This window comes from Salvelinus alpinus, chromosome 22 (genome assembly GCF_045679555.1).
Source record: "Salvelinus alpinus chromosome 22, SLU_Salpinus.1, whole genome shotgun sequence".
NCBI lineage: Eukaryota > Metazoa > Chordata > Actinopteri > Salmoniformes > Salmonidae > Salvelinus > Salvelinus alpinus.
Window position 1 is genome coordinate 14,320,824 of NC_092107.1, and position 25,983 is coordinate 14,346,806.

Consider the following 25,983-nt stretch of genomic DNA (forward strand, 5'->3'; position numbering starts at 1 on the left):
ATGATTACTTGTGTGCTGCCAGCTGAGGGCAGATGGGCGGGATTGAAACAAACACAACCTTAATTTACATTGTGATGCAGTCACGACCACAATTCTCACAAAACTTTCAAAATTATCCTATTTTCACTTTATAGTCAATTTTGACAGTAGAATAAATGTTTCTGACTCACATCGATGCCACATAGGCTGTTTTCTAAATGAGAAGTTGTTTTTTAGGGGCAGTTGCTCTTTAAGTGGTGTGGGGGCTGTGTTTTGGCAAAGTGGGTGGGGTTATATCTGCATGTTTTGCCCCGTCCTGGGGTAACTTTGGACGGGGCCAAGGTGTTCTCCGACCATTAGCCCCCCTGTGTTCAATACTCTAGCACCCTCTTCCTTGCAAGGATAACGACACTGAGCCTTTTTCTAAAATGTTTTATGAGATTGAAAGAACACATTGGGAAGGATCTTAGACCATTCCTCCATACAGAATCTTTCCTGATCCTTGATATCCTTCGGCAGCACTTATGGACTGCCCTCTTCAATTCAAACTACAGGTTTTCAATGGAGTTCAAGTCCGGAGTCCACTTGCGGCCAAGTTTCAGCCTCCTGGCAGAGGCAACCAGGTTTTTGGCTAAAATGTCCTGGTACTGGGTAAAGTTCATGATGTTGTTGACCTTAACAAGGGAAAAGGGCTTTAAAAAAATACATTTCATTGATTGATTGGTATCATTAGCTAGGTTTCCCTCTACTTGGCGACAGATTTTCATGCGAATATAAAACATTTTCCCACAAGAGACGTTTCCATCCAACTGTGCGTGATGACGTAGTGCACATGTAAATAACTTTTGCAGTTAAGCTCTCATGTACTAAATAAAAAATGCATCGCATTTTCAACTCTACCGATGGTTTTGTCACAAAAACTGTTGCGTTACACTGGTCTTGGCACCTGCGCTCTAGCCAGCAGCTTGCAGATACAGTGTGGGTAGGCTAGCCTACATGATGATGAGATTATCATGGATAAGAGCGAGATCATTTGTATTTGTCAAACGGCAGCCAAGCATCAATCATCATGTCACCAGAATAAAACTCTCGATATTTACTGGAAAGAAGCACCATGCTCATCACCATTCACTTTCACCACCCTGTGAAGTTCATCAAAAAAGTTCATCTGTAGCCTTATAAACTGCATGCTTTCCCAAATCGTAGTGGGAGGACCACACAACATGTCATCGCGTAACTCCAGGTTTACTTTGACATGGTGCTTATTATATCAATATTTGCGCATAAAGGTGTGTCCACCTCACATAATTAATTCTACCCGACAAAAAGATCCCACCATGTCGGGAGAACAAATAGTTTATCGACAATTATGAAACTGTAGCGAAATGTCCTCTTTCCATCAGCCCTGTCGTGACTTTTTTCATGCGTCAGGTAATTCATGGATGGAAACCTGGTTAAAGTAAGCAGTTAGGCCAGGTGTCTTTTGGTGCTTGTGTTAAACACAACAGCTTGTTTATCAATGAGAGAGAGAGGTGAATAATCAGATGTCTTCTTAGAGAAAAATCTGTCTTCCTAGAACGATCAATACTGCAGTGTACTTGACCTACACAACCTCCCTTCTCCCATCCGGACCTTCCATCACTCAGCCTGGGAGAGAGCTGCTCTGATGAGAAGCTGCTGGTCCGACTGGTTTCTCAGAGGCATGACCCAACACGTTCCTCAAAACATGACTCCATAAAAACTCCTCCGGATTCATACCCGAGAACAAAGGCTTTCCTTGCACCCCGTGGAGTGGATGAGCTGACAAACCGTTGTGACTCAGCTCACAGGCATGCCTGACAGTCGGGACGAAGATTCAACACAGATATTTATTTATGCTAACCTTTATTTAACCAGGAAAGACCCTTGCGGTTAGAAACCTCTTTTCCAAGAGTAAGATTGAGTTGAGCCCCTATCTCTTAAATCAACCCCCCCCCCCCCCCATACTGCGCAATCACAGTTCTCAGACAAAGTTGGCATACATGCACCCCTAGTCCTTACTTCACCTGCTCTGGGCACCTGCCTACTCTCCTGTCATGGTAAGGGGATTTACTGTATAAACTCCCTGCTCTAAACCGGTCCGGGTGGAACATTATACGAATTAGGAAGGATAATTTAAATGACTTGATGAGAACATTCGAGCCCAGGGCTCAGGAAATTCTCTCGTGACATTAAGAGAAAAATCTCAACCTCTTGGCCCCAATAGGCAACCCAGCTCCACTGTTCCATGTACAGGAGAGTCATTCCCTCATTGATTGGTGACTGTTAATTACAGAGAACATGCCATACCACTTGCGAGTGGCTTCGGTAATTCAGAGATGGTGGCAAACAACGGTTAGCCTCGATGCATCCTTCACTGAAGAGTTTCATTACAGCGCATCAACACCCTCTTTGCCTGCCTGCGCTAATTGTGATAGATGTTGCGAAAGCAGCTCCACACCAACAACAAAACAGCCTTGTCAAAGAGATCGGCTTGGCTGGTTGTGAAACAAATGTCCTCCTACGTCTCCTTCCCACAGTGGTCAGTAATCAGGGCTAATCCCGTAAGTGGGTTAATTCACACTCCGCTCTCTAAGGAGAGGGAGAGGAGGATAGCCAGGCCAGCTACTCCCCCAGATGTCATTACTCTCCATGCGTCACAGAGGGAACACAAGGAGTCTAGTCAATGGTACACCTGCCTCTCTGACAGTCAGTAAGCAGGTTTCCATTGACCCAGGCTTATTCGACAAAAGCAATGTCGGATTTTTTTTTATTGCGACATGTTTAATGGAAACAGCGGATATAGGAGACATTTTCTAAATATCTGCAACATTTTTATCCGTTCCACAGGGGTGTATTTTTCTTTTGTCTAACTTTATTTTCGACCCATTTTTCAGAATAAATGATGATTCCTGAATACTTTTGAAGGTACGCAGGGCATGTGATGTAATCATGTAACTATAAGCTCCAGTCCACATTTCATTTTACATGCCTACTGCTTGCAAAATCGATTCTTTCAACAACAAAAATATGTTTCTTTGCAGAACAATGATTGTCCTGACTTTCAAGGCCTGAATTGCTTCGCCTTGTTTTTCTGGTTGCCTGGCAAGTTTCAGATATACAGAAGCGCAAGTTTCACTATGGCACGGACCATGGCGATACGTTGGCACATGAGAATTATTAGAATATGGCAAATATTTGTAAATTACTGCATTTTATTCACGCTGGCTTTCGCAGTCTACCTGAGACATGATAGGTGGGATGGCATACTGGCTGTCGCCAATTTATTAATGTGCAATTTGCCTAAATGGGTCATTTGTGGTTGTTGGTGTGACATCATTACACAAGATAGTTAAATGGACACGCACCCTAGCAGGCAATTGTCGCATCTATTTTCTATGCCAACTTTCTAAATGTCGACAACAAAAAAATCCCTGGACAAGTTCATGGAAACATAGTTAGTGACACACAGACAGACGCACAGCCTCTTTGGCTAGCTTGGTCCCAGTGCCTTGCCAACCCCTATGGTCATTGTCACGTCAAACATGCAGGACCCATAGGAGTTGGCAATACAGCACAAACAGATCTGGGACCGGGCTATAGCTACGGCCTCACTGAGGAACTTCCTGATTCATCATAATAGGGAAAAAAAGTGCATTTCTGAGGACCTTCTGTGAGCTATGGCAACAGGCATGTTTACAATCTTACATACAGGGGCATGGAGATTTCTTTAAGCATGTTCTTGTCTCTGTAAGATTAATTTCCTTTTTTATGGAAAATAGACCTAATATAGATAGCTGACATGGGGGCATTTTATACATCAATACTGTATGAATGAATGAATACTGAAACAATTGTCTAAGACCTACTTTATACTATGTAGTGAGTGACAGTGTTCCCATCATATGCACCTATTGTTGCCCTAAGCCAGTGAGTGACTGTGTTCCTCAACACAGGACCTTAGTACTGTACAGTAACAGTGCAGAGCAGCTGTACTGACCATGAGCCCCCCCACATGGTGGCAGCCTGTCATGTCAGTGGTCTGAGATCTAAATCTGAGAACACAGCAAAAAGTTAAGCAAACAGAAGAACATTGGTCTTACCGGGGAGTCCCTGGTGGGGGAGCTGGGTCGTCCGTTGCTGCTGCTGTCGCTCCTCTCATAGGAGGAGGTGAACCGGCTACCACCACCGCTCTTCAAGCTGCTGCTGCTCAAGGCCTCCTGCGTGGAGCTGTGGGACAGGCCATAGCTGGAGCTCTGCAGGCTGCTGTTGTAGGAGCCGGCCACATCGCTGGCCCTGCTCCGGTAACCCCTCAGGGCGCTGGAGGAGGAGGAAGGGGAGGTGGGCTCGTTGAGGCCCAGGGACGACAGGTCCCGCGTCAGGTCACTCTGGCTCGACGACCTTCGGCGGGTGAGGGAGATGCTGGAGGCGCCAGGCGACGAGGAGAGGTAGCTGGAGCGGCTGGGCGTGGTGGAAGAGGAGTAGCTGCTGTAGCCAGTGTAACCGGAGCTGCCGCTCAGGCCCGACGAGCCATAGGTCTTCACCGGGGTGCGGCTCAGGCTCTCGCTGCGCCGGCTGCTGCTGCTCAGGAGGTCAGTGCGGGGAATGGGCCGGCCCCGGTCGAGCTCCAAGGAGGTGCTGTAGTTGCGGGCGCGGCTGGCGGCGCTGCTCAGGTAGCTGGAGGAGGAGTAGCCCGAGGAGGAGGCAGCATTGCTCCTGTAGGAGGGCAGCCTGTCCCGGTCGGAGGTGTAGGAGCTGAGGGAGGAGGGCGTCAGGGAGGAGCCATAGGAGCTATAGGTACTGGTATAGGAGGAGCCGGTGTAGCGCTTGGCGGTGGTGGAGACGCGAGACATGCTGGATTCTCAGCCACGGGTGATGCGGTGGAAGACCGCATCGACTGCAAGACGAGGGAGAGAGCAGAAATCAGTGCGTTTCTATTTTCAGACTGTGAGTGGGAACAACTTGATTTCCAAAAATGAAAACTTATTTAGCAACATTTGAATCTTTATAACCACTAAATTAAATTCTATATTTTATATCAGATCGGCTCCATCTTAGTCTCATCTGATCACAAGAGAGGTAGGATGCCAAAGGTCACTAGGCCAAAGTCCAACTCTTAACATATAGGTGCACTATTTATCAACAGGTTGAATATAGAATGGCTCATTGCTCGAGACTGAGGTTTTACTCGTGTACAGGATGCAGATATTCGACAAGCAACGTCATGTGACCCTCCTTGGAACACATTAACACAATATCTGCTGTGTCATCAGTATTCAAACTGAAGTAGAACGCTGAAACACTGCTCACGCAACCAACTGGAAAGTGATGCTTGGTAATGTGATGTACTGTCGTAGCGATGGGTTGCACAGCACAACGTTGTGGCCGGCTGAACGCACCCCTGGGCATCCTGTAATGGGAGAGTCCCCGTCAACGAAGCACCGAATGTTTCTGGTGGCACAGTCTGTTCCCGAGGAGAGACAGGGCTCTTGTTCACAAGGCAGTGCAGCATCTGAATAAATAAAAGTATCTGGTGATGTCAATCCGTGTTGGGTTCAGTGGGGGAGGCTCCTGTTTCTTTAATCTCTCTCTCTCTATCTCCTCTCTCCTCCTCTCTCTCTCTCTCATTCCAGGCCACAGGGGCATCAATAATTCAGCATATGGATCTGGAGTAGGCAGAGCACTGAAGCCAGGCAAAGACATACTCTGTGCAGCTAGCTAGACCCAGCCGGGCTGCTCAGGCTCTGGAGCACTACTGCTGGGTTAGTTTAGCTAGGCCATGCCCAACCTAGCCTTGCTTAGGCTCTCACCAAAACACCACAGTGGATATGTGGGTATAACTGGCCTACCATTTCACCATGTATCCTGCGCAAAGATGGCTGGACTGTAAAAGCTGTAAACATGGGCCAGTACCTCAAGTCTGCATCACTATTGTTTTGTTCATCTCTTTTCTTCCTCCCCCCGTCTCCAAATAAAACAGCAGTACTAGAACAAAGCCTAGGTCCTAGAGTAGGTTGACATACTATACCTTGTTTGTGGTTCTCTGTTCGCCCTGGGATTCATGTTTTAAAGTCAACCTCTCTTAGTGTGTTGTTGAAATAGGCAACCCTGATCTAACGGATGTCCACGTGAGCAGACCTGGCATGTGGCAACAGGCCACCTACAGTAGGGTCAGAATCAACTTTGGCCACATAGAAATGTCTTCAAATACAAAGAGAACGGGTGATAACAAACATAGAGCACTACCTCCACCACACTACAAAATAACAGTGACAGTGCCAATTTGCACTGCAAGGCAAATCTGGACATGTCTATTTGAATAATAACCAGAGAGAGTGATTGTACTTGTAACCCCTGACTACTACTTCCACACATTCCTAATTGCCCTCCCTATAAACATACACAAAATAATTTAGGCTACTGCAGGTGTCTCGTCCAATAAATGAGGGCCCTAACTGAGACAAGTTCAGGCGAGCCTGGCGACCACCTGAAAAAAGAGACGCAAACAACATCCATCCATGGGGAGTACAGCCTAAATGGACATGGGATTTGTAAAATGACTGCAGCACAGCACTATTACGTTATTCACTTCTGAAACCAAAAAACACACAAATCTGCTGGTTGCCCTGCATCTCAGCCTCCCCAAAGGCTCTACTAAGCGGTGGTTTCCATGACTACACGGCAACAAGCATCATTTGACCGCCACACAATCTGTGTCAAAGCAGGTGTTGCACTGATCCCATTGACTTCCTGATTCCCTTGCCCTGCAGAAATATAAGGTCCATCTAGCTATAGCCTAGGGCCCAGTAGATGGGACTCTACTTGAGCATACAGAAAGAGCAGATAGTCTTTTCAATCTATAGACCTAATCCAAGTTTATTCCCAAAGACGATATATTCCTGTTACCATCTTTACCTGGAAAATCCAGTGATTCCCAAGCGGATGTAGGCTATATAATTGAATAGGGCCTAAACCCTGAAACCTCACACTGAGCCACTCTTTCACACATTCTGTCCATCCCTACTTCTCCCTCTTATGACAGTGCAACTGTGTTATTCTGATCTCTCAGCTTAACAGGGGTTATAGAATGTGTGATGACGCAGGAACGCTCTATGTTACACCCAACGTGACATTGCATGTTAGAATGTCGGATCATCGTGGACTCTCTGTGGAGTGCTGGGAGGGGAGGCAGGTGACAAGTGTTGTGCTAACGCAAATTGTGGGTTCTGTGGACAGGGCGGTACCTAGCACTGCCTGCCGCTGGTCTGCAGAGGGTTTCAAAATGCTCATGCTCTCATAGCGAAGTAGATCGCCTGACACTTTCAAAACAGTCACAAGGCCTGCGCCTCAACTGAAACAAGTGAAAAAGTCCAGTAGGTGAGTCTGACAGAGAGGGATCAAGACAGGCCACCATAACAGGACAGTGTGGCACAGTAACTCAAACAAGCTAGCTAGCAATATAATGCTCCTCACCTACTAGCCTATATTATTATCTACCTTAGCTATGGCACATCACCGATTTAGATACTGAAAGTCTACAGTGTTTTTTTACCTCCTAAAATGCACAATCCCTGTGTATCTGTGCCATAACAACATATAATCATATATAAACTCAGCAAAAAAAGAAACGTCCTCCCACTGTCAACTGTGTTTATTTTCGGCAAACTTAACATGTGTAAATATTTGTATGAACATAACAAGATTCAACAACTGAGACATAAACTGAACAAGTTCCACAGACATGCGACTAACAGAAATGGAATAATGTGTCCCTGAACAAAGGGGGGTCAAAATCAAAAGTAACAGTCAGTATCTGGTGTAGCCACCAGCTGCATTAGGTACTGCAGTGCATCTCCTCCTCATGGACTGCACCAGATTTGCCAGTTCTTGCTGTGAGATGTTACCCCACTCTTCCACCAAGGCACCTGCAAGTTCCCGGACATTTCTGGGGGGAATGGCCCTAGCCCTCACCCTCCGATCCAACAGGTCCCATAACTGCTCAATGGGATTGAGATCCGTTCTCTTCGTTGGCCATGGCAGAACACTGACATTCCTGTCTTGCAGGAAATCACGCACAGAACGAGCAGAATGGCCCCATTTCTTCAGGGACACATTATTTTATTTCTGTTAGTCACATGTCTGTGGAACTTGTTCAGTTTATGTCTCAGTTGTTGAATCTTGTATGGTTAATACAAATATTTACACATGTTAAATTTGCTGAAAATAAACGCAGTTGACAGTGAGAGGACTATTCTTTTTTTGCTGAGTTCATATAAGGTCCTCTCCTTACAGAACCAAATTCTCATAGGAATACTGTTAGAAATCAGTGCACGTAATGTACCTTGTTGGTTGGATCTTAGGGGGAGCTATATTTACCCTGAAATGTGAGCAGATAAAGAGACTCGTGTCTGTGAGGGCTGCACTGACGCCAAAGCCCTAACTCGGCCCAACGGCAATCGCACCAAACTGTCCATGCCAGCCTAGTCTACATCAGAACGCAATGCACAAAAAAAATACATTGATTCAACGTACAATTACAAGGCAACCAGCTGCAATAGGATTGTGAGTTTGCTCAACATTTGGGCATATAGCTGAACCAACATACATTTTGAATTTGAATTGTATGTACATTTTAGCTTGAGCAAACATACAATTCAACATAATATCCAACAATTGGAGCTTTTAATCACCTGCATTTAGAATGACTACCAGGGTAAGGAAGACTGATTATTGAGATTACCTAAGTCAAATTACTGACAGATTCGATTAGTTTATAAAAATGTATGTTATTTATGTTTGTGTTGCATAAGATTATTCAACCAATCAATGTACATGCAAAAATACAGGTATTGAAATAAACAATTGTGAAAAGCAACCTGCAATAGAGCATGATGGGAAATATGATGTGAAATATGATAATGATGGGCATGGCTTTGAGTGATTTTGAGAAAACATACACAACAAGCTTGTTCAAATTCAGCTCACTTCAAGCTGAGTTTGTTGATTCGAAGTATAATTGCAAGGCAACCAGTTGCAATAGCATTGTGAGTTTGCTAAACATTTGGGCATATAGCCAAGCTGAACCAACATACCTTCCAAAGATGAATTTGTAATTTGACTCAACAAGTTTTTATACATTGAGCTCACTGTGAGCAAACTTTCACACATTAGCTCAATTTCCTGTCCTTCGGAAGTCTACCCAGCTCACAGAATAATGCTGATTGAGCAAATTGGTTAAGTTGGCTTTTTTTACAGTGTACCATACGCTTGTAACGATTATACTCTGATATCAGCTGAGAGATAGGCCTACTTAGTTATATCACAATTAACAACAACCCTTTTCTTCTGTTTGTAACTCAGATGAGCGCATTAGCTAAAAGTGACACACCAAAAGGGCAGTATGTGTGTGTGATTGATGCTCCAATCTCTGCTGTAAGTGATTTCATTCCTTATTCATTTATTCATTGGCCTAAAGATTAGCTCAATTAGACATCATTAATATTTTAAACACCATCAATCTGTGCTCTGTGCCACTGTGTAAAATGTTGATCTGTACTGAATACTTATAGGAAAAGAGTCAACTCAAACGTTGTGTCTCCTTTAAAGCGGCAATCGGCAGTAGAAACAATAACAAAGTGTCTTCCCCACCCCTGTTTTGACAAAAAGCTGAGAAGTGGGGTTGGTTTATAGACAGAGCTATGGATGCAAGGTGCGACCACCGATAATATCAAAATTATAGTTTTAACCATGTTTTGAGGCTATATACTGTTTGTTTACATTTAATTTGTTTACAAACAAGCTTATATTTGGGGTCCTGATGAGGTACGACAGTTGAACTAAGCTCATGAGGCATTTCAGTTATATTCTTCAGCCTCCCGAGTGGCGCAGCGGTCTAAGGCACTGCCTTGCAGTGCTAGAGATGTCACTACAGACCCAGGTTCGATCCCAGGCTGTGTCACAGCCAGCTGTGACTGGGAGACCCATGAGCCGGCACACAATTGGCCTGCGTTGTCCGGGTTATGGGAGAGTTTGGTTGGCTGAGATTTCCTTGTCCCATTGCGCTCTAGCGACTCCTTGTTGCGGGCCGGGCTGCTGCAAGCTGACTTTGGTCGCCAGCTGGAGGTGTTTCCTCAGACAACTTGGTGTGTTCGGAGGTCGAGAGCCATGCGTCCTTCGCCTCTCCTGAGTCCGTAAGGGAGTTGCAGCGATGGGACAATATAATAACAATCATTGGGTACATATCATTCATTTATAAGTCCAAAAATGGATGTAGCAACTGCTGATTGCCCCTTTAAGCCTTGTGTCTGTGTGAGTGTCGGAGCCACTGCATCCTTTGAACATGTTTTCAGTACCAATGAGAAAGTATTGCCTTTCATCGCATTTGTGAGATGCATGCTGATTGCTGACAGTGCGTGTATTTGTTCATTTATGATTACCTGCTGTGTATAGAGCGGTGTCTCTCAGTCCCCGCAGGCAGCGATAGAGTGGGGCCCGCTCATCCTAATGTACCTGACAGACACATTCACAGTCACAGGGACTTCTCACTGATCAGACCTGTGGGGAGACAGAGACACAATCCAATGAGAGACACACATCACATAGCCATGCGGACATTACCTGGGCGAAAATGACTAAGGTAATGGATTTGCAGTCTAGCTAATATGGACTTTGTTGGATACAATGAGGCTAGCAGATCGATATTGAGCTTAGAACATGAATTTTATAACATTACTGCTTTTATAATGTCCAATTATCCTCTTAAATTTACACAGAATTCAATGAATTGCATTAAAACAACACTGCTCTATGACTGATTTATGGGAGGAGCAAAACATCCCATAACAAAACAATCTAACGGAAGCCTAAAGTAGCCTAGGCTACAACTCATGCCTCCTCATCAACTGCATCACTTGACAGGCACAGAAATAGGTCTAAGTGATCATTCACCACAGGCCTCCAGTCAACAAGTTCTCAGTATTTTAGGTTCAGCTATAATACAAAAAAATGTATAATGACTACAGACTATTCTTCAGTGCTTGTTGTCAAATCCACAAAAATGATCTTCCTTGAAAATATGGTTTCAGGAAAAATGATTTTGCCTTCCTATTTAAAGTCCTGTTTCAGAAATTCTGTACTTGTTGAGTAGTTTAATAATCCAGCACTTGCATCCCAATATGGTCCAAACACACCATACCAACAGACCTGTGTCCCCACAACACTGGCACAGCCCGAGTTCAATGAATAGGTCTAGCACAGCCAACAGAAAATTGCAAATTAATAAATAGGTCTCAAGATGATTTTCGGAGAAACAATATCCCTTGTCTCTTCAACAAAACAAAAGATGGATAAGCAAAATGAACAAAAAGTAGGCCTAGGCTACCAACAGCCAATACCACACACAATGATTGGCAGGGAAAATAACAGAAAGGTACCCTTGTAAAAGGGAAACAAAGTGTAAATTGGTGAAGGGACTCACCGGTGGCGTATCAAGCGGACAGGCAAGGTAGGGTGCTGCATAGGAGGCTGTGGCCCCAGAGTGAGAGGAGCCAGGGAGGGATTGTATGAGCACAGTGATCCAGAATGCCAGAGATCAGGTTACAGAGACGGTAAATATAGCACTTGCCTATGACCTCCACAGGTCACTCAACACTCATTGGCATTCCAATTTGCTCTTAAAGGATTAGCATTACGGTTTTTTATAGGCCACGAATAGACCACGCTGTGTAGGCCAGCAGCAACCACTGGGATGTGCTCTCTCTGTTATCTAAAGGTGTTTTCATTGTAAACCTACAAGGAATGGAAGTCAGTGAAATGTCCAGTTTCATCCAAAAGTGGAAAAATACTAATTTACATATTGATTATCAACAACTAACCATGGCTAGTTTATATTAAAAATATTAAATATATTTATATTAGAACGGGTGTATGACACAATTAGGATACAAACAGGCAGCTATTGTCATAACTTGTGTTAGGACTGTTTTAAGAATGGGGGTAGCTCTTCCGCAATATTACACTGTCTGGTTTGAAATGCATATCACATAATGGATAGTTGAGTGATGAAAACTGAAACCCTGGGCTGATAGCTACTTTGAGTGCAGGGAAGGGCGTGGGTGTACTGTACGGGGGCGAGGGAGCAGTAACGTTACAGTTAACGTTAGCTACTGTCAGCGCCAAATTCAATGATAGCTAGCCTCTACGATATCGACCTAAAAAGTCAGCCAGAAGTTTTTTAGGCTGATTTCGAAATTGATAAATGATCTCGATTCACGGGTGATAAATTTGCACAGTTTATGGACTAACCGCCAATACACTAGGGGCTAGCAGCTCCCCGAGTTTATATACGGCAGCAATTGGCTAGAACCACATATCACTACCAGTCCCAGGGCAAGCAAGTTGGCTAGCTAGGCTAGCTAACTTGTTAGCAGAGTGTGCGCGCGAACGAGTCAGAGCGCGGGCGTGTATTTTATTTTTTTTATACGGGACGAGTCTCTTTTTAGCTAAGCATCTGATTGTGACTCAAGACCACCAGTTTTAGCTTAGCTGCATTCATACTAAGAGATTGAAGCATACACATTTTAGATAAACTATCAGAGTGGCAAGAAATCAACTGTACCAAGGTTTGCCTGCAGCCACTGGCCAGTGGCCACTGCATTCTTCACTCACCCCCACTCTGAGATCATCCCGTCTGTTGTCAGTCCGACTGGCAGAGCGTCCCCGGCGTCGTTAGACCACAGTTTTGAATATCGGTATGCTGAACCGATAACATTTGACATAAAATAGATAGACATAAAATATCACTGCCTTTGCATTTCAATAGTTTTTAGCTGACCAAGTAACAGACCTTTCTCTTTAACTGTGACGTTAGTTCAGCAAATAGCTGTCGTGGATTGGTTTATTCCTGTCCACGAACGTAAAACCAGAGGACCGCCTCCCTTACGATCACCTTGGCGACGGATGTAAACAGCACACAGAGAAAAAGACCCCCACACTGATTCAGGTCCGCACACTCACGTTCACATCTGATCTGACATTGCCCACACAACTGCTTGCAAACAATTATCTCTTTATCATAAATCCCCTTGCGTCCGTGGGGTTGTAAGACCCCACTCTGACTCCAGTGGCTTGCCTTTCCTTGATTGCTGTTCGTAGCCAAGACCACACACGGCTCGGAAAAATAATCAAGATAAAACTCGACAATCCAGAAGAGGGCAGCGTTGTGTCATAATGAGCGCCTGTTACGTCACAACAAAGATTTTCTACTATCTCTCTCTGGTCAAATAACCACAGCCATGTTCATAGATGTCATGGTTAACGATAAGCATAGTGGTTATGACATTTCAAAATGTTAGATTTGGAATTCAGCAATACCACATAATATACACACACAACACCATTAAATATTTAATAAATGTTTAATGCAATGTTCAATGAGATAAATTGGGCTTGGGCACTGCATCTCAGTGCTAGAGGCATCACTACAGACACCCTGGTTCAAATCCAGGCTGTATCACAACCGGCTGTGACTGGGAATCCCATAGGGCATCATTGCAAATAAGAATTTGTTCTTAACTGACTTGCCTAGTTAAATGAAGGTAACATAAAAAAAATGTATTAAAAAGGTGCATGTGTGTCCCTTATAAATCCTTCAGTTTGTTTCACAGCTACCAAAGATCATAAGAATAATGTTGTTATTTGCAGTCTACTCACACTGCAGCGACCGATTGTCTTTTTTGGAATTTAGGAGGGGGACACAGATAATTCACATAATACAAATCATTAATAGAAAATGATGTGTCATTGAATGTTTTATCACCTGCCCTGCCTCTTATTATGAAAAGAAAGGTTTAGAAGCCAACATAATCTTTAACATTATCATAGCAACACCTCTATAAGTCCCATGCCCTAAAAAAAAGTGGCACATTTATTTGGATTTACATTGTTGTAAAGTATTTGAGCTGAAATGGGGCAATTTTTTGTAACTTCCATCAAGGCAATGGAAGGTAAGACAACTGGGACTGGCAACAATACCACAGACAACGTCATAATAAGCCAGCTGTACAAAAAAATATAGGCGGATAGCAATGACTGCATAGACAACATCTCCCAGCCAAAGTAATAGTAGAATAATTGAATGCTACACTGTAGAAAGAAGAATACTATTTATTCTTGTATGCATCTTTCTCTACACAGGTGACTAATATGGAGTTCAGAGGAATTACATCAGTCTGCTCATCTGCCATTTAAATTGCATTCAATCATACAAACTCATACAGCCATCATTGAATGATACATGTTCCATACTTATATTTTTATGCCACACATATATATACCTTTTCTAAACATTTGCATGTACTGTAGTAAACACATTTGGACAGCATTGTTACATCCAGGAGGCAGACAATCAGAAAACAGTCTCTATACTGGTTTAACTCATGGAACACACATATATCAGGTGTTTAGAATCATGCTAATTTCGATGTAGCTAGCTGCCCGGTTTACCTAGCCTGTAATGGCTGAAATTCTCAGATTCTTTTGACACATTTAAACCATTACCTTCAAAACAACAGTAAGTGGTACATTACTTTAGTATCCCTTTCTTCTTCCCACATTTTACACAATGATGAGAATACACAAGGTTAGATTGAATAAGCAGAAAGGATTCATACCTACAACAGAACAGCAGGAGATATATGTACTGTACCTGATTATTGTGGAGCTGCATAATGGCTTTATAAATAATTTGCGGTTCAGGATAGGCACTAACCCACAACAGCGATAAATATTTGTACTACTCCGGAACAAATAACACATGAATGAATTATAAAGCATTGGCTATTAAACCCAGACTAGAGTAAGGTGGTGACCTGGAATACATGCCAAACAGATCCTTTACACGAAAACATACTGATCTTGAAAATAACTAGTGCATCAATTCAGTGTGTGCTGACACTACTAGGGAAAGCACACAAAAATAAATAAATAAATATTATAAATTAAAATGATCAATAAAAAATAATTACACATTTCTGCACTTCAAACATGTCAAACTCTAGCAGATATAAGTTGATAACTTAATTCAGAATCCTTAAATGTGCTATGTTTATGATGATGAAACAGAAATAAAAGGCATCACTACAGTATGAACTGGATGTACAAAGAGCAAAATTGTACAGGCTCAGATGACTGACGCATACCATCAGCCTATAGCGGATTCAATTTTCCTTTAATTACTGTACTGTGCCACTCTCAATTCTCACACATTGTTAGCAGTAGTGTCTACTTCCTACACTAAAACATTATTTCAGAAATCACGGGAAGCCATTACATCTAGGCCTATGACATTATCTAAATGTACATGGAGCCATGGCTCCAGAATCAGATGAATGTTTTATTCCTTTATATTTGATTAAATCTTTATCCCTTTAGACAGTGCCACTCTCAATATTCACATTAATGCATTAGTGTGCCTGCCAGTGGGTGGGGTTATATCCTGCCTGTTTGGCTCTGTCCGGGGGTATAGTCGGACAGGGCCACAGTGTCTCCCGACCCCTCCTGTCTCAGCCTCCAGTAATTATGCTGCAATAGTTTATGTGTCTGGGGGCTAGGGTCAGTCATATCTGGAGTATTTCTCCTGTCTTATCCGGTGTCCTGTGTGAATTTAAGTATGCTCTCTCTTTTTTTCTCTCTCTCTTTTTCTCTCTCGGAGTACCTGAGCCCTAGGACCATGCCTCAGGACTACCTGGCCTGATGACTCCTTGCTGTCTCCAGTCCACCTGGTTGTGCTGCTGCTACAGTTTCAACTGTTCTGCCTGCGGCTATAGAACCCTGACCTGTTCACCGGACGTGCTACCTTGTCCCGGACCTGCTGTTTTCGACCCCCTCTCTCTACCGCACCTGTTGTCTCTAACTCTGAATGATCGGCTATGAAAAGCCAACTGACATTTACTCCTGAGGTGCTGACCTGTTGCACCCTCTACAACCACTGTAATTATTATTATTTGACCCTGCTGGTCATCTATGAACGAGGACTGGCCACCCCTCAGACCATGGTTCCTCTCTAGGTTTCTTCCTAGGTTCCTGCCTTTCTAGGGAGTTTTTCCTAGCCACCGTGCTTCTACATTTGCATTGCTTGCTGTTTGGGGTTTTAGGCTGGGTTTCTGTATAGCACTTTGTGACATCGGCTGATGTAAAAAGGGCTTTATAAATAAATTTGATTGATTGATTGCCAGTGCATACTGACTACATTCAAATATGGGTTCACTAACCAAGAGAAGCTGTCTAGAGTAGACCAAGTAGCCATCTAAGCGACATAGAAATATTATGCCTACCAAAAATAACGGACCCTTACTGCTTATTACAATGTTGTAATGACTAAATAAATACAACAAGCGGTATGAAATATGTTGCTATTGTCTAATTTCCAATCTTTAGAGAGATCTAGCTCTACTAAGTGCATCTTCCAATACTTTACTGTCTTCCAAATCAGACGATGACATAATACAACAAATTATGTAAATTAAGATACAACAGGGAAACAAACAGCCTGTAAATTGGGATTTTAAGTGGCGGTGTCCCTTAGCTGTGAGGTACCAAGCAATGCCTTAGTTCTACTGTCCCAGACAACCGCTACTGACATAGTGACCTTTGCCCTCGCAATAACAAAAATAACACCAAGCATGAGCCTCTTTACACACAAGGAAAATGCATCAACAATGCAATGAACAGTACACAGAGTTCATACAAATCTTTGGTGAACACACAAAGCCTCTGTCTGCAATAGACTTGAGATACTTTGGCTCTGGCACAGAAGCAAACGTGTCAATAGGTGTTCAAACGTAATTTAGGCTTAACATGTACGGACGGTCCCAGACAGTGGAAGGATCAACACAAACGACATAAAAACATACTTAGGAAAGAACAGTCTCATGCAGCACTCTATGGTACATCAATGATTTCAGTCAGAGGCATCAATATCCTATACATCTGGCCAAAGAAAGACAATTTGAAAACTCAGCACGATTTGAGTTTGAATATCAAGTATCCTCCAAAAATACTAATCTTACTGAACTAAACGTAGAAGAACTAAACCTAACTTAGAATAACCCATCAAAAACTATGGCTCGGTCTTGTGAGGAAGTGGAATGACACAGCGCGATGAAGACTTCCGTTAGGTACAGTACAATCAACCTAGTACACTCAAAACAGAGTCTGTGGCACAGCAGTATACCATATCCTTTCATCAACATCCTCTGCACACCACAGGGTATGCAAATGAGAGATTGTCTTAAAGATAAAAGATACTGTGGTTGTACTCCACAATATCTCCTGTGCTCCTCCCCCGAAATATAGACTTTTTAGGAGTCAAGGGCAGAGGCGTTACACCAAGACGAAGAGGGGACTCAGTCACACATAATATGCACACCTTTAGAGGGAAGCATACAAGACACATTCGTTCTGATTAATTGGTGTGTGTGCATGTGTGGTGCTGAGGTGAAACACAAGCCAGTCAGAATCAGAGTCAGAGTCGCTGTTATTCCTGATAGTGTGTCCCACACTGAATGTAAAACATAGGATGGGCGTAAGGAGGGGTGCAGGGAGTTCTTCAGACAAGATTAGGATGGGGAAGGGTATGAGCATAGAAATATAATTACTAGAACTGCATCCCCATTCAAGTCAATGTGCCATGATAGGTGGACCGTTCTAGTAATTCTATTTTTATGGCGGGGGAGTTAAGGTTTTGGAGTTAAGGTTTGATAGTGGTTTGGCAGTGGTGGTAGTCCCTCGGCCAGCCTTAGGCACCACCAGGAGTTCGTCCCCGTCCTGGATACTGTAGGAGTGGAGGGCTCTGGTGTGGTACTTCATCTCCTCCGGCCCAAAGACACACTCCTTGTCAATGTAGTAAAGACGCATCTGATTGGCCGACAGCTGCACCACTGTCCTCAGCTGTTTCTTCAGCTCGGCCACGGTCTGGTCCAGGCGGATACTCACCTCCTCCACTTTGTCCTCGCAGTGCACCTCCACCTTGGCGTGGCAGCGGGGTCGAAGGTCGATCTCAGCCAAGGGTTCCAGCTTCCCGTATTTGGTCACCAGGCAGTGATACCTAGGACGGCAGGTAAAGACAGGTTTAGCAACACACAAACACACCACATAGACCACATTCATCTAGGCTAAGTTGTTTTACATTATGGTTAGGTGAGGTTATAGTAATTAATTTAATGAATCTGAAGATTACATTTTTAATCTACACATTTTAATAGGTACCTAATACTACAATTAAGCCAGTTATGTATGTGCCAAATCCTTTTGAATGGATATTCAGTCTCACTGGATCAGTGAGAAGCATTGTGTTGTATACCTGTAAGGTAGCTCCTCCTCTGGGTAGTCGACATGGTAACGGATGAAGAACCTCTCGGAGTCCTCTCTCTCCCCGTCCGTCACCACACTGCCATTGAGCGATGATACAGAGGGCAGGCTGCGAGGATGAAGGGTGAGCTTTTCACTATCTTGAGATATGTGTGTGTGTGTCTGTGTTAATGCAATGTCACAGCGAGTATGTTTACAGGCACAGTAATAATTTGATATTAAACTAATTATGGCAGTATGAAGATTATGCAATAATCATGTAAACACCTCACTCTGCTGATCATAATCGGCGTAAGGTCAAAATCGAAGTAAGCATACGCCGATTAAAACACCTGGTTTTCTGAATAATCTTTCATATTATTAGGACATGTAAACACCTTAATCAGCGTTCCAGCGGTGTATTTGATCTGTGTATGTGCCAGCCGAGTGAGTCTCCCTCTTTAGCGCGAGTGAAGAAGTGAGTTCGGAACAACTGAATGTATCCGTCTTAGAAGTAGTTTTCACAGACAAACTTTATAATGTCCGAACTCAGAAAGAAAACTGCTTCCCAAAAATAACAAGGTCGATGTGGTAGAATGTTTCTTTTGATTGGCAAAAAAAAAAAGAAAAACGCCATTTCTGATGTGTCCTTGTAAACAGGGTTATTAGGGAAATTGTTCTTCTTGCAAAGCATGTAAACGTTTTAATCAAGCTACTATATTAAATCGCATTATTGTGTGGATGCAAACCGCACTCAGTGAAAAATGAGATCTTTCAACTAATTTGTGTGTTGAGGTCTGTGTGGTTGCCTCACTCACCCAGTAGCTCCCAGAGAAACTTACTGTGCTACCATGAGGCTCCGGCGTTCTGTGTTGGTATAGGTCTGCAGTAAGGGAATCCCCTGCAGCCTCACATCTTCCAGTTTAGGAAACTGGTTCAGCTTCTCTATGTCCTCCCATCGGTTAAGACCTGGCACACACAGAGACGCATAGCAGACCACACACCCACATGCACGCACACCTTGTTAGTCAATGAGATTAAAACTCATAACTTCCATAAGCAGTCAAAAAGAAGGATCTTTACATTTGTGCCCAGACCAGACAGACAGACCAAGTAGAGGGCAGTGTTAGCGATAAGGATGTTGGGTGCACTTAAAATATCCAAGGACAGTTTCCAGTGAAGGACACAACCCCAATAGACTCTGCTCTGGTTGATACCTGAGTTGTTCAGATTGATGCTGCGTAGGTTGGGGAAGAGGCGCCGCAGCATGTCTTCGGCGTCCTGAATGGAGCTCAGGTTGCAGTTGGCCATGACCAGAGTTTCCAGGCCGGGGAACATGGGCCCAATCTTGCGCACCTCGGCCCAGTCCTGCAGGTTGTTGTCGGTGATGTGCAGCAGGCGCAGTGTGGGGCAGGGCACAGTAGAGGCTGACACGGTAGTGTACTCATTAAGGCACAGGAACAGCTCCTCCAGCCTGGCGGGCAGGGCAGGGAGCAACACAAGGCTCAGTATATAGACCATTAACTTTTCTTAATGCTTCTACTGTAATGTACTGTTGGCTGCCTGCAACCTGGACCTCATGACAGATAACCACTCACTACTCTCTCCAGTCCACAATACTCGAGAAAGACACAAAATCCCTCTCACTGACTTAGGAAAACAACATTTTCCGTCTTGAGAAGTGAACAATCAGAGTTGCCTTTGATAAAAAGGTGTTTAAAAGCAGTGTAGCATTAAGGTTTATCTTACTCAGGCATCTCCCGTGTTAGTACGAGCACTGTGTTCCAGGAAACTTTAGTGTTGTTGAGGACCAGGCGTCGGACTCGGGCAAAGGCCTTAGCACCGCTAGGCTCCAAGACAACCTCACTTAGCGGGTTGGAGCTCAGGTTGAGGAAGTCCAGGTTGGGGATGTTTGACACAATCTTACTGATCTGAAAGGAGTGGCTTCAAACTTAGTGTGATGTCCTCAATATAATTATTCATAAATGTAACTAGCTACAAGGATATGGGTGAGATTGCATACCGGTAGAGGAATTCATGTACAAAGTTACTATAAAATATACCCAATTCTTATACTAAATGTACTCAATGTTTCCCATCTTGACAGAGTACCCTAGTTGAGCCCACCCACCTCATGCCAGTCCTGGAGCTTGTTGAGGGACAGGTCGAGCTCCATCACGTGGGCACAGAAGGCTGCGATCTCTCTCTGCTCTCCCGCATGGCTGATTCCACAGCCAGCCAGGACGAGCACACTGGGAAGGTTCAAACGATCTGGAGAGAGAGAGAGAGAGCAGAATGACTTGAGTAAACCGGGCTCTACCATCGCTCAATCATCATCCTCATCTTCATCTTAACTGAGCTGCTGAAGAGGAAGGAACCTACTCAGGGATGCCAATGGCGTTTTTAAAACAGGGTTCAATGGGTAAAACTGTGGATGGATCAAATTGAAGTCCTCACCTTTCAAGGGCGAGCCCTGTGGGAGAGTTGGCACTACCACCATGCCCATGCCGGGCCATCGGCGGTACGGAAAGTTCTCCGGGCTGTACTTCTCGCTGAGAACCTGCATGAAGGTGCGGCCCTCCTCCTCGGGTGGATCCACGGCCCCACTGTCCCACATCCCCTCTGGGTCGGCTGGGACGCCGAAGTGGTAAAAGAGCCAAACACTCATAGAGGTTAGCTTGGCAGGGTCAGCTGGCTGAGACAATAGTGGAAGTCATTCACCTTCACACTCACGTCCAATCACTTGGAGGGGCTCGCCCATCACTAACACTAGCCTAACCTGTTTCACCTTCTAAACAGCTATGGTCATACAATACATACCAGTCTTCACTGAAAAGTATGCTATTCACATACGACACATTCTATTCTCATCTACAGTATTTCAATCGGGCATGTTAACAGTTACTCTTTTGCATGGTCATTCAGTTGATGCTGCTTGATATAAATACCTTGGAGACAAAACAGCCAGAGCAAAATAATACATTCAGTCGTCTGTCCTGAAGTCCTTATCAGTAAAACACAGTGAGACTTTCCCATTGAAACTTCATAGCCCTCTGAACGCCTGAGAAAAGGGCAGGCCTATATCAGTGATTCTCAAACAGTTTTTCTGGATTATGTTGTCGAAATCAAAAACAAATGAATTGAAAAAGTGGATAGACTTCTGCTCTTTGGACATAATATTTCCTGTTTAACCAACTGAGGAAAAATGAAGAAACCCGCACACTGCTCTTGATAGTATTCACTGATCTTTAATAAGCTTTAATAAGGCCGATACGTCAAGCTTATTAAAGAGCAGTGAATACTATCAAGAGCAGTTTGTGGGTTTCTTCTTTTTTCTCATTTCATTCAACTGTTACCATGCACCTGTAAAAAAAGATAGCTCAGATGTGCGAGTGCCTTTTGAATGTTTAACCAACTGAACAGGCAAAGTTTGACACAATCCGGAAACACTGATGACATTATCTGGTGTGCATCAGGGGATTTTAAACAACGATGAGCAGGCAAGCGTTAGTAGTGTTTGACAACAAAACATAGAAACCCGTCATTTTCAAATATGTTGATATTGGGGTGGTGCTGGAGATGATGAATGAGGTTGTTAAGTGGTGAAATTTCTCTTTCAATATTCAACTGTGAAAAAAAACAAAAACATTTTTGAACGCCTCGCAGGTTGCCCTAGATAAACCACCATCTGCTGCTGGCTATATAAATAATGTAGAGGTTATACTGAAATTAAAGTAATAGTATCATATTAAAGTACTTCACCAGAACGTGTAGTTCACAGTAAACAGGGGATATGGCCTGTATGTGTTATATTACAATAACAATAAAAGGAAGTGATACATTACATTATCCATAATATCCTTATACTTATCATTGTACAAAACTGACACGTTACTATTAGGTTATTGACTAATATGAGCAAAATTATTTCATTAACATATATGAGTGTGAGGAAAATAATAGGTAATATAAAGTACAATGATACTACAGTAACAAGAGTGTCTTACCTCCAGCAATGTTCCTCTCCACCAGTCCACTATCACAGCTCATTGTGGGTTTCTGCAGAGAAGGTCTGTCAGAGGAACACAGTTTTTGGAATTGAGGGACATTCATGCGCTGGTGGGACGGATTGGCAAGTAACACCAGTATAAAAGGAAGTACAAATCTCTTCTTCGAACAGTGTGCAATAACTCAATTTGCCCTTGCACTCTTTGCAAATAATGCAATTTTTTGAAATCTACAAAACCTAGTGCACTCTGTTCGCAATAGATTGTAGTTTTGGGAACAGAAAACTGTATTGTGATCGGGCTTTTCATCGATGAGAAAAATCTGCAGAATGTCGGCCCAGTTCCATCTCGCTCCATATTCTCCCACTGCCGGCCACTGGCCTTCCTCTCCTCACCATACTTGATTTATACATATGATGAAACATCTGGCTTTTTGTTCTATCTGTGATGGCGCTGTCTGTGCGCTCACAGACGCCATAATGGGACATTTATAAAGATAATATCTCTAGAATTCTCAATGCTTACTCCATAGTGGCTGGCTGGGCAGGGGAAGAGAGACTGAGCCCTCCTCCTTCAGACTTCTTTCCAGTGAGGGGCTGCTAGGTGAACACGCAGACACCACGTGTGAGTAGACACTGGAATCAAAACAAACCATATGCAGTTATGCATGATATTCAAATGACATTAAAGAAATCTACATAAATATATATGTATTGTTGACTTGTTAAAGCATAACTTTGAGGGGCAGGTCAAATAAATATCAGCATGGAAATTCATTTAGATTGTAAATAGGCCTAGGCCTACTCATTATATTAGTTTGACTAGGGATCATCAACTAGATTCAGCCGTGGAATTATTTTTTCTTGAGCGGATGGTCAGGGGACCGGAACATCATTACAAATCATTTGTAGACCGCAAATTGACCACAAGAACCCAAACAGATATAATATTTGACTAAAACATAATCATTTCAAACCTTGCTTACATTTTTATATGATCACTTATACTATATCTCTCTATTATGCGTGAGAATACTTTGGAACAGATTTCCAAAATTAAAATCACTTGGCACTGATAATCTGGTGTTTTCAGTCTTTTATGTCCAACATTTAAAACATTTTTGGACATTTTGCTCAGAAAACTTGGGGGGCCAAATAAAAATCACCCGTGGGCCCCAAGTTGGGGAACCCTGGCTAAGTTATGTCCCTGACGTTGTATTATGTTTTGTGAATAGCTTGGCTCTGATGAACATCAAGAGACACATAAACTGATGTTAACTTCAGAATAGAAGAAATAAAAGGACCAAATTACATATCTTTTTTCCAGAGGTTTAAATATGGTCATGAGATTATGAGAATAATTAGCCTGGTTCATATATCTTTGTGCTATTGCCAATTACATTTCTGTCATTGTCAAGCCAAACATTGTTTGTGCAATCCATGCCAAATCCTTGTCACAGCTATCTAGCTAATTTACAGCTCAGATATTGCTCAAATGAAGTAGTTGATATACTAGCTAGTGCTACAGTACAGCAAATGTACATAATGAGTAATTTACTGCAGAGAACTAACGTTGCTAAAAAGATGGCAATCATATCAGGGACAATTACGTGCAGATCAAATCGAGCATGAAAAAAAACACAAAAAAATAAAAACAGGGAACGTTAGAAAAATAAATATGTCAAGCTTGAAACGTATTTTATAGGATAAACGTCGAGGCTGATTACAACGTGATTTCATAAATATTAGACGTAAACATTCTGTACAATTTGACTGTAGCTTTCAGCTGCTAGTTATCTGCAGGATCAGTGGTTTGCTAGCTTGCAATGTATTACGATTACACCAGTACGATTGGCTAGCTAGATTTGCTATCTAAAACGTTACTGTACATTGCATATGCTCTTCTACGAACGGTCAGGGACTGGTCCAGACTCCACAGTCAGCATCATTGAACGACCCATGCAAAGACAATGCATCAACATGACGCAACTACTATTGTCCTAATACGATTGCATTAGCTAGATATAATCTAAAGTAATATATTTACATTTCATATTTTCGCATTTCCAAACTCACCTTTATTGATCTGTTCTGTGTAAATGTCTTGTTGTTGATCAAGCTGTCATTGCCCCTCTATCATCCCGGAAATGACGTAGCTTTATGAAACGTCTGCATATTTTCCCGATATCTTGCATGCGCAGCTTTGTATAGTATACAATACAATAATTTGTAATAATAACCCATTTACAATCATATGTAATGCTACTATAGCTGACATGACTGGTAATGATGCGAAAGATTTGAAATGATATGATATGTTGCACATCGATATCTCTGCTAAAACGTTTTCAGGGATATACTTCCTGCCCCTTTTGCTGTTGCATACAAATACTAATTATGAATTCAGTTTGATGACATTGACTGAAGGAGTGGTGGGCAAAACCGAGTACATCCACTTGTACGTGACAAGTGTCACTGAAATTCCAATGACTGTACGTCACTTTATTACCATGTCCTGCAGCGTCCTCTCCTGGTAGAGAAGCTTGTTGTTTTGGTTCAATTTGAAGAGGTGCTGTCCCCGCTGGGAAACTACTGTCACTGTACTGGCGCCCTCTCTACTGAACATCCCAGCCTGGTCTCATACTAAATCAAACCAAACAAATGTTATTGGTCACATACACATGTTTAGCAGATGTTATTGCGGGTTTAGCTAAATTATTTTGTTTCTAGCTCCGAGAGTGCAGTAAAATCTAACAAATAAAATCTAACAAGTTCCCAACAATACGCACAATACACACACATCTAAAGTAAAGGAATGGAATTAAGAACATATAAATATTTGGACAAGCAATGTCGGAGTGGCATTTACTTAAATACAGTAGAATATAATATAATACAGTATATACATATGAGACGAGTAATGCAAAATATGTAAACATTATTAAAGTCACTAGTGTTCCATTATTAAAGTGGCCAGTGATGTTAAGCCTATTTATATAGGGCAGCAGCCTCTAAGGTGCTAGTGATGGGTATTTAAGTCTGATGGCCTAGAGATAGAAGCTGTTTTTCAGTCTCTCGGTCCCAGCTTTGATGGGACTGCACTGACCTCGCCTTCTGGATGATAGTGGGGTGAACAGGCATTGGCTCGGATGGTTGTTGTCCTTGATAATTTTTTGGGCCTTCCTGTGACATCGGGTGCTGTAGGTGTCAAGGAGGGCATGTAGTTTGCCCCCGGTGATGTGTTGGGCAGACCTCACCACCCTCTGGAGAGCCCTGCGGTTGCAGGTGGTGCAGTTTCTGTACCAGGCAGTGATACAGCCCGACAGGATGCTCTCAATTGTGCATTTGTAAACGTTTGTGAGGGTTTCAGGTGGCAAGCCACATTTCTTTAGCCTCCTGAGGTTGAAAAGGCTCTTTTGAGCCTTCTTCACCACACTGCCTGTGTGGGGGGACCATTTCAGTTTGTCAGTGATGTGTACGCAGAGGAACTTGAAGCTTCCCACCTTCTCCCCTGCAGTCCCGTCGATATGGATAGGGACGTAACATAGTAAACGTAAATCCGTGACACTCAAATTAGTATGTTACTTTTCATATAGTATGTTACTTTTGTTATGGTTACATAAGACAAAAGTTTA

General features: G+C 43.0%; 2 protein-coding genes across 5 annotated transcripts in view; both read right to left on the reverse strand.

Annotated features, from left to right (window-relative positions):
* LOC139549065 (ubiquitin carboxyl-terminal hydrolase 2-like) overlaps positions 1-12,798 on the reverse strand; it is a 32,400-nt gene extending 19,602 nt beyond the window's left edge. For 2 of the 4 annotated variants that reach the window (XM_071359164.1, XM_071359167.1), the window contains exons 1-3: positions 11,474-11,565; positions 10,434-10,551; positions 4,101-4,894 (exon numbers count right to left, since the gene is read on the reverse strand). In XM_071359164.1, coding sequence (XP_071215265.1) covers positions 4,101-4,850 — 750 coding nt within the window. In that variant the 5' untranslated portion in view covers positions 4,851-4,894; positions 10,434-10,551; positions 11,474-11,565. Of the gene's footprint in view, positions 1-4,100; positions 4,895-10,433; positions 10,552-11,473; positions 11,566-12,663 lie in introns of those variants that run through there. The other 2 variants (XM_071359166.1, XM_071359165.1) reach the window with 2 other exon arrangements.
* Positions 12,799-14,145: 1,347 nt separating this feature from the next.
* Positions 14,146-24,561, reverse strand: LOC139549066 (tubulin-specific chaperone cofactor E-like protein). The gene is made up of 10 exons (XM_071359170.1): positions 24,425-24,561; positions 22,875-22,984; positions 22,350-22,414; positions 20,800-20,973; positions 20,474-20,613; positions 20,092-20,273; positions 19,560-19,816; positions 19,185-19,311; positions 18,356-18,472; positions 14,146-18,100 (listed from the first exon to the last, which is right to left on the reverse strand). Exons 2-10 carry the CDS (start codon positions 22,877-22,879, stop codon positions 17,716-17,718), a joined length of 1,452 nt encoding a protein of 483 aa, XP_071215271.1. The 5' UTR covers positions 22,880-22,984; positions 24,425-24,561; the 3' UTR covers positions 14,146-17,715.
* Positions 24,562-25,983: the final 1,422 nt, after the last annotated feature.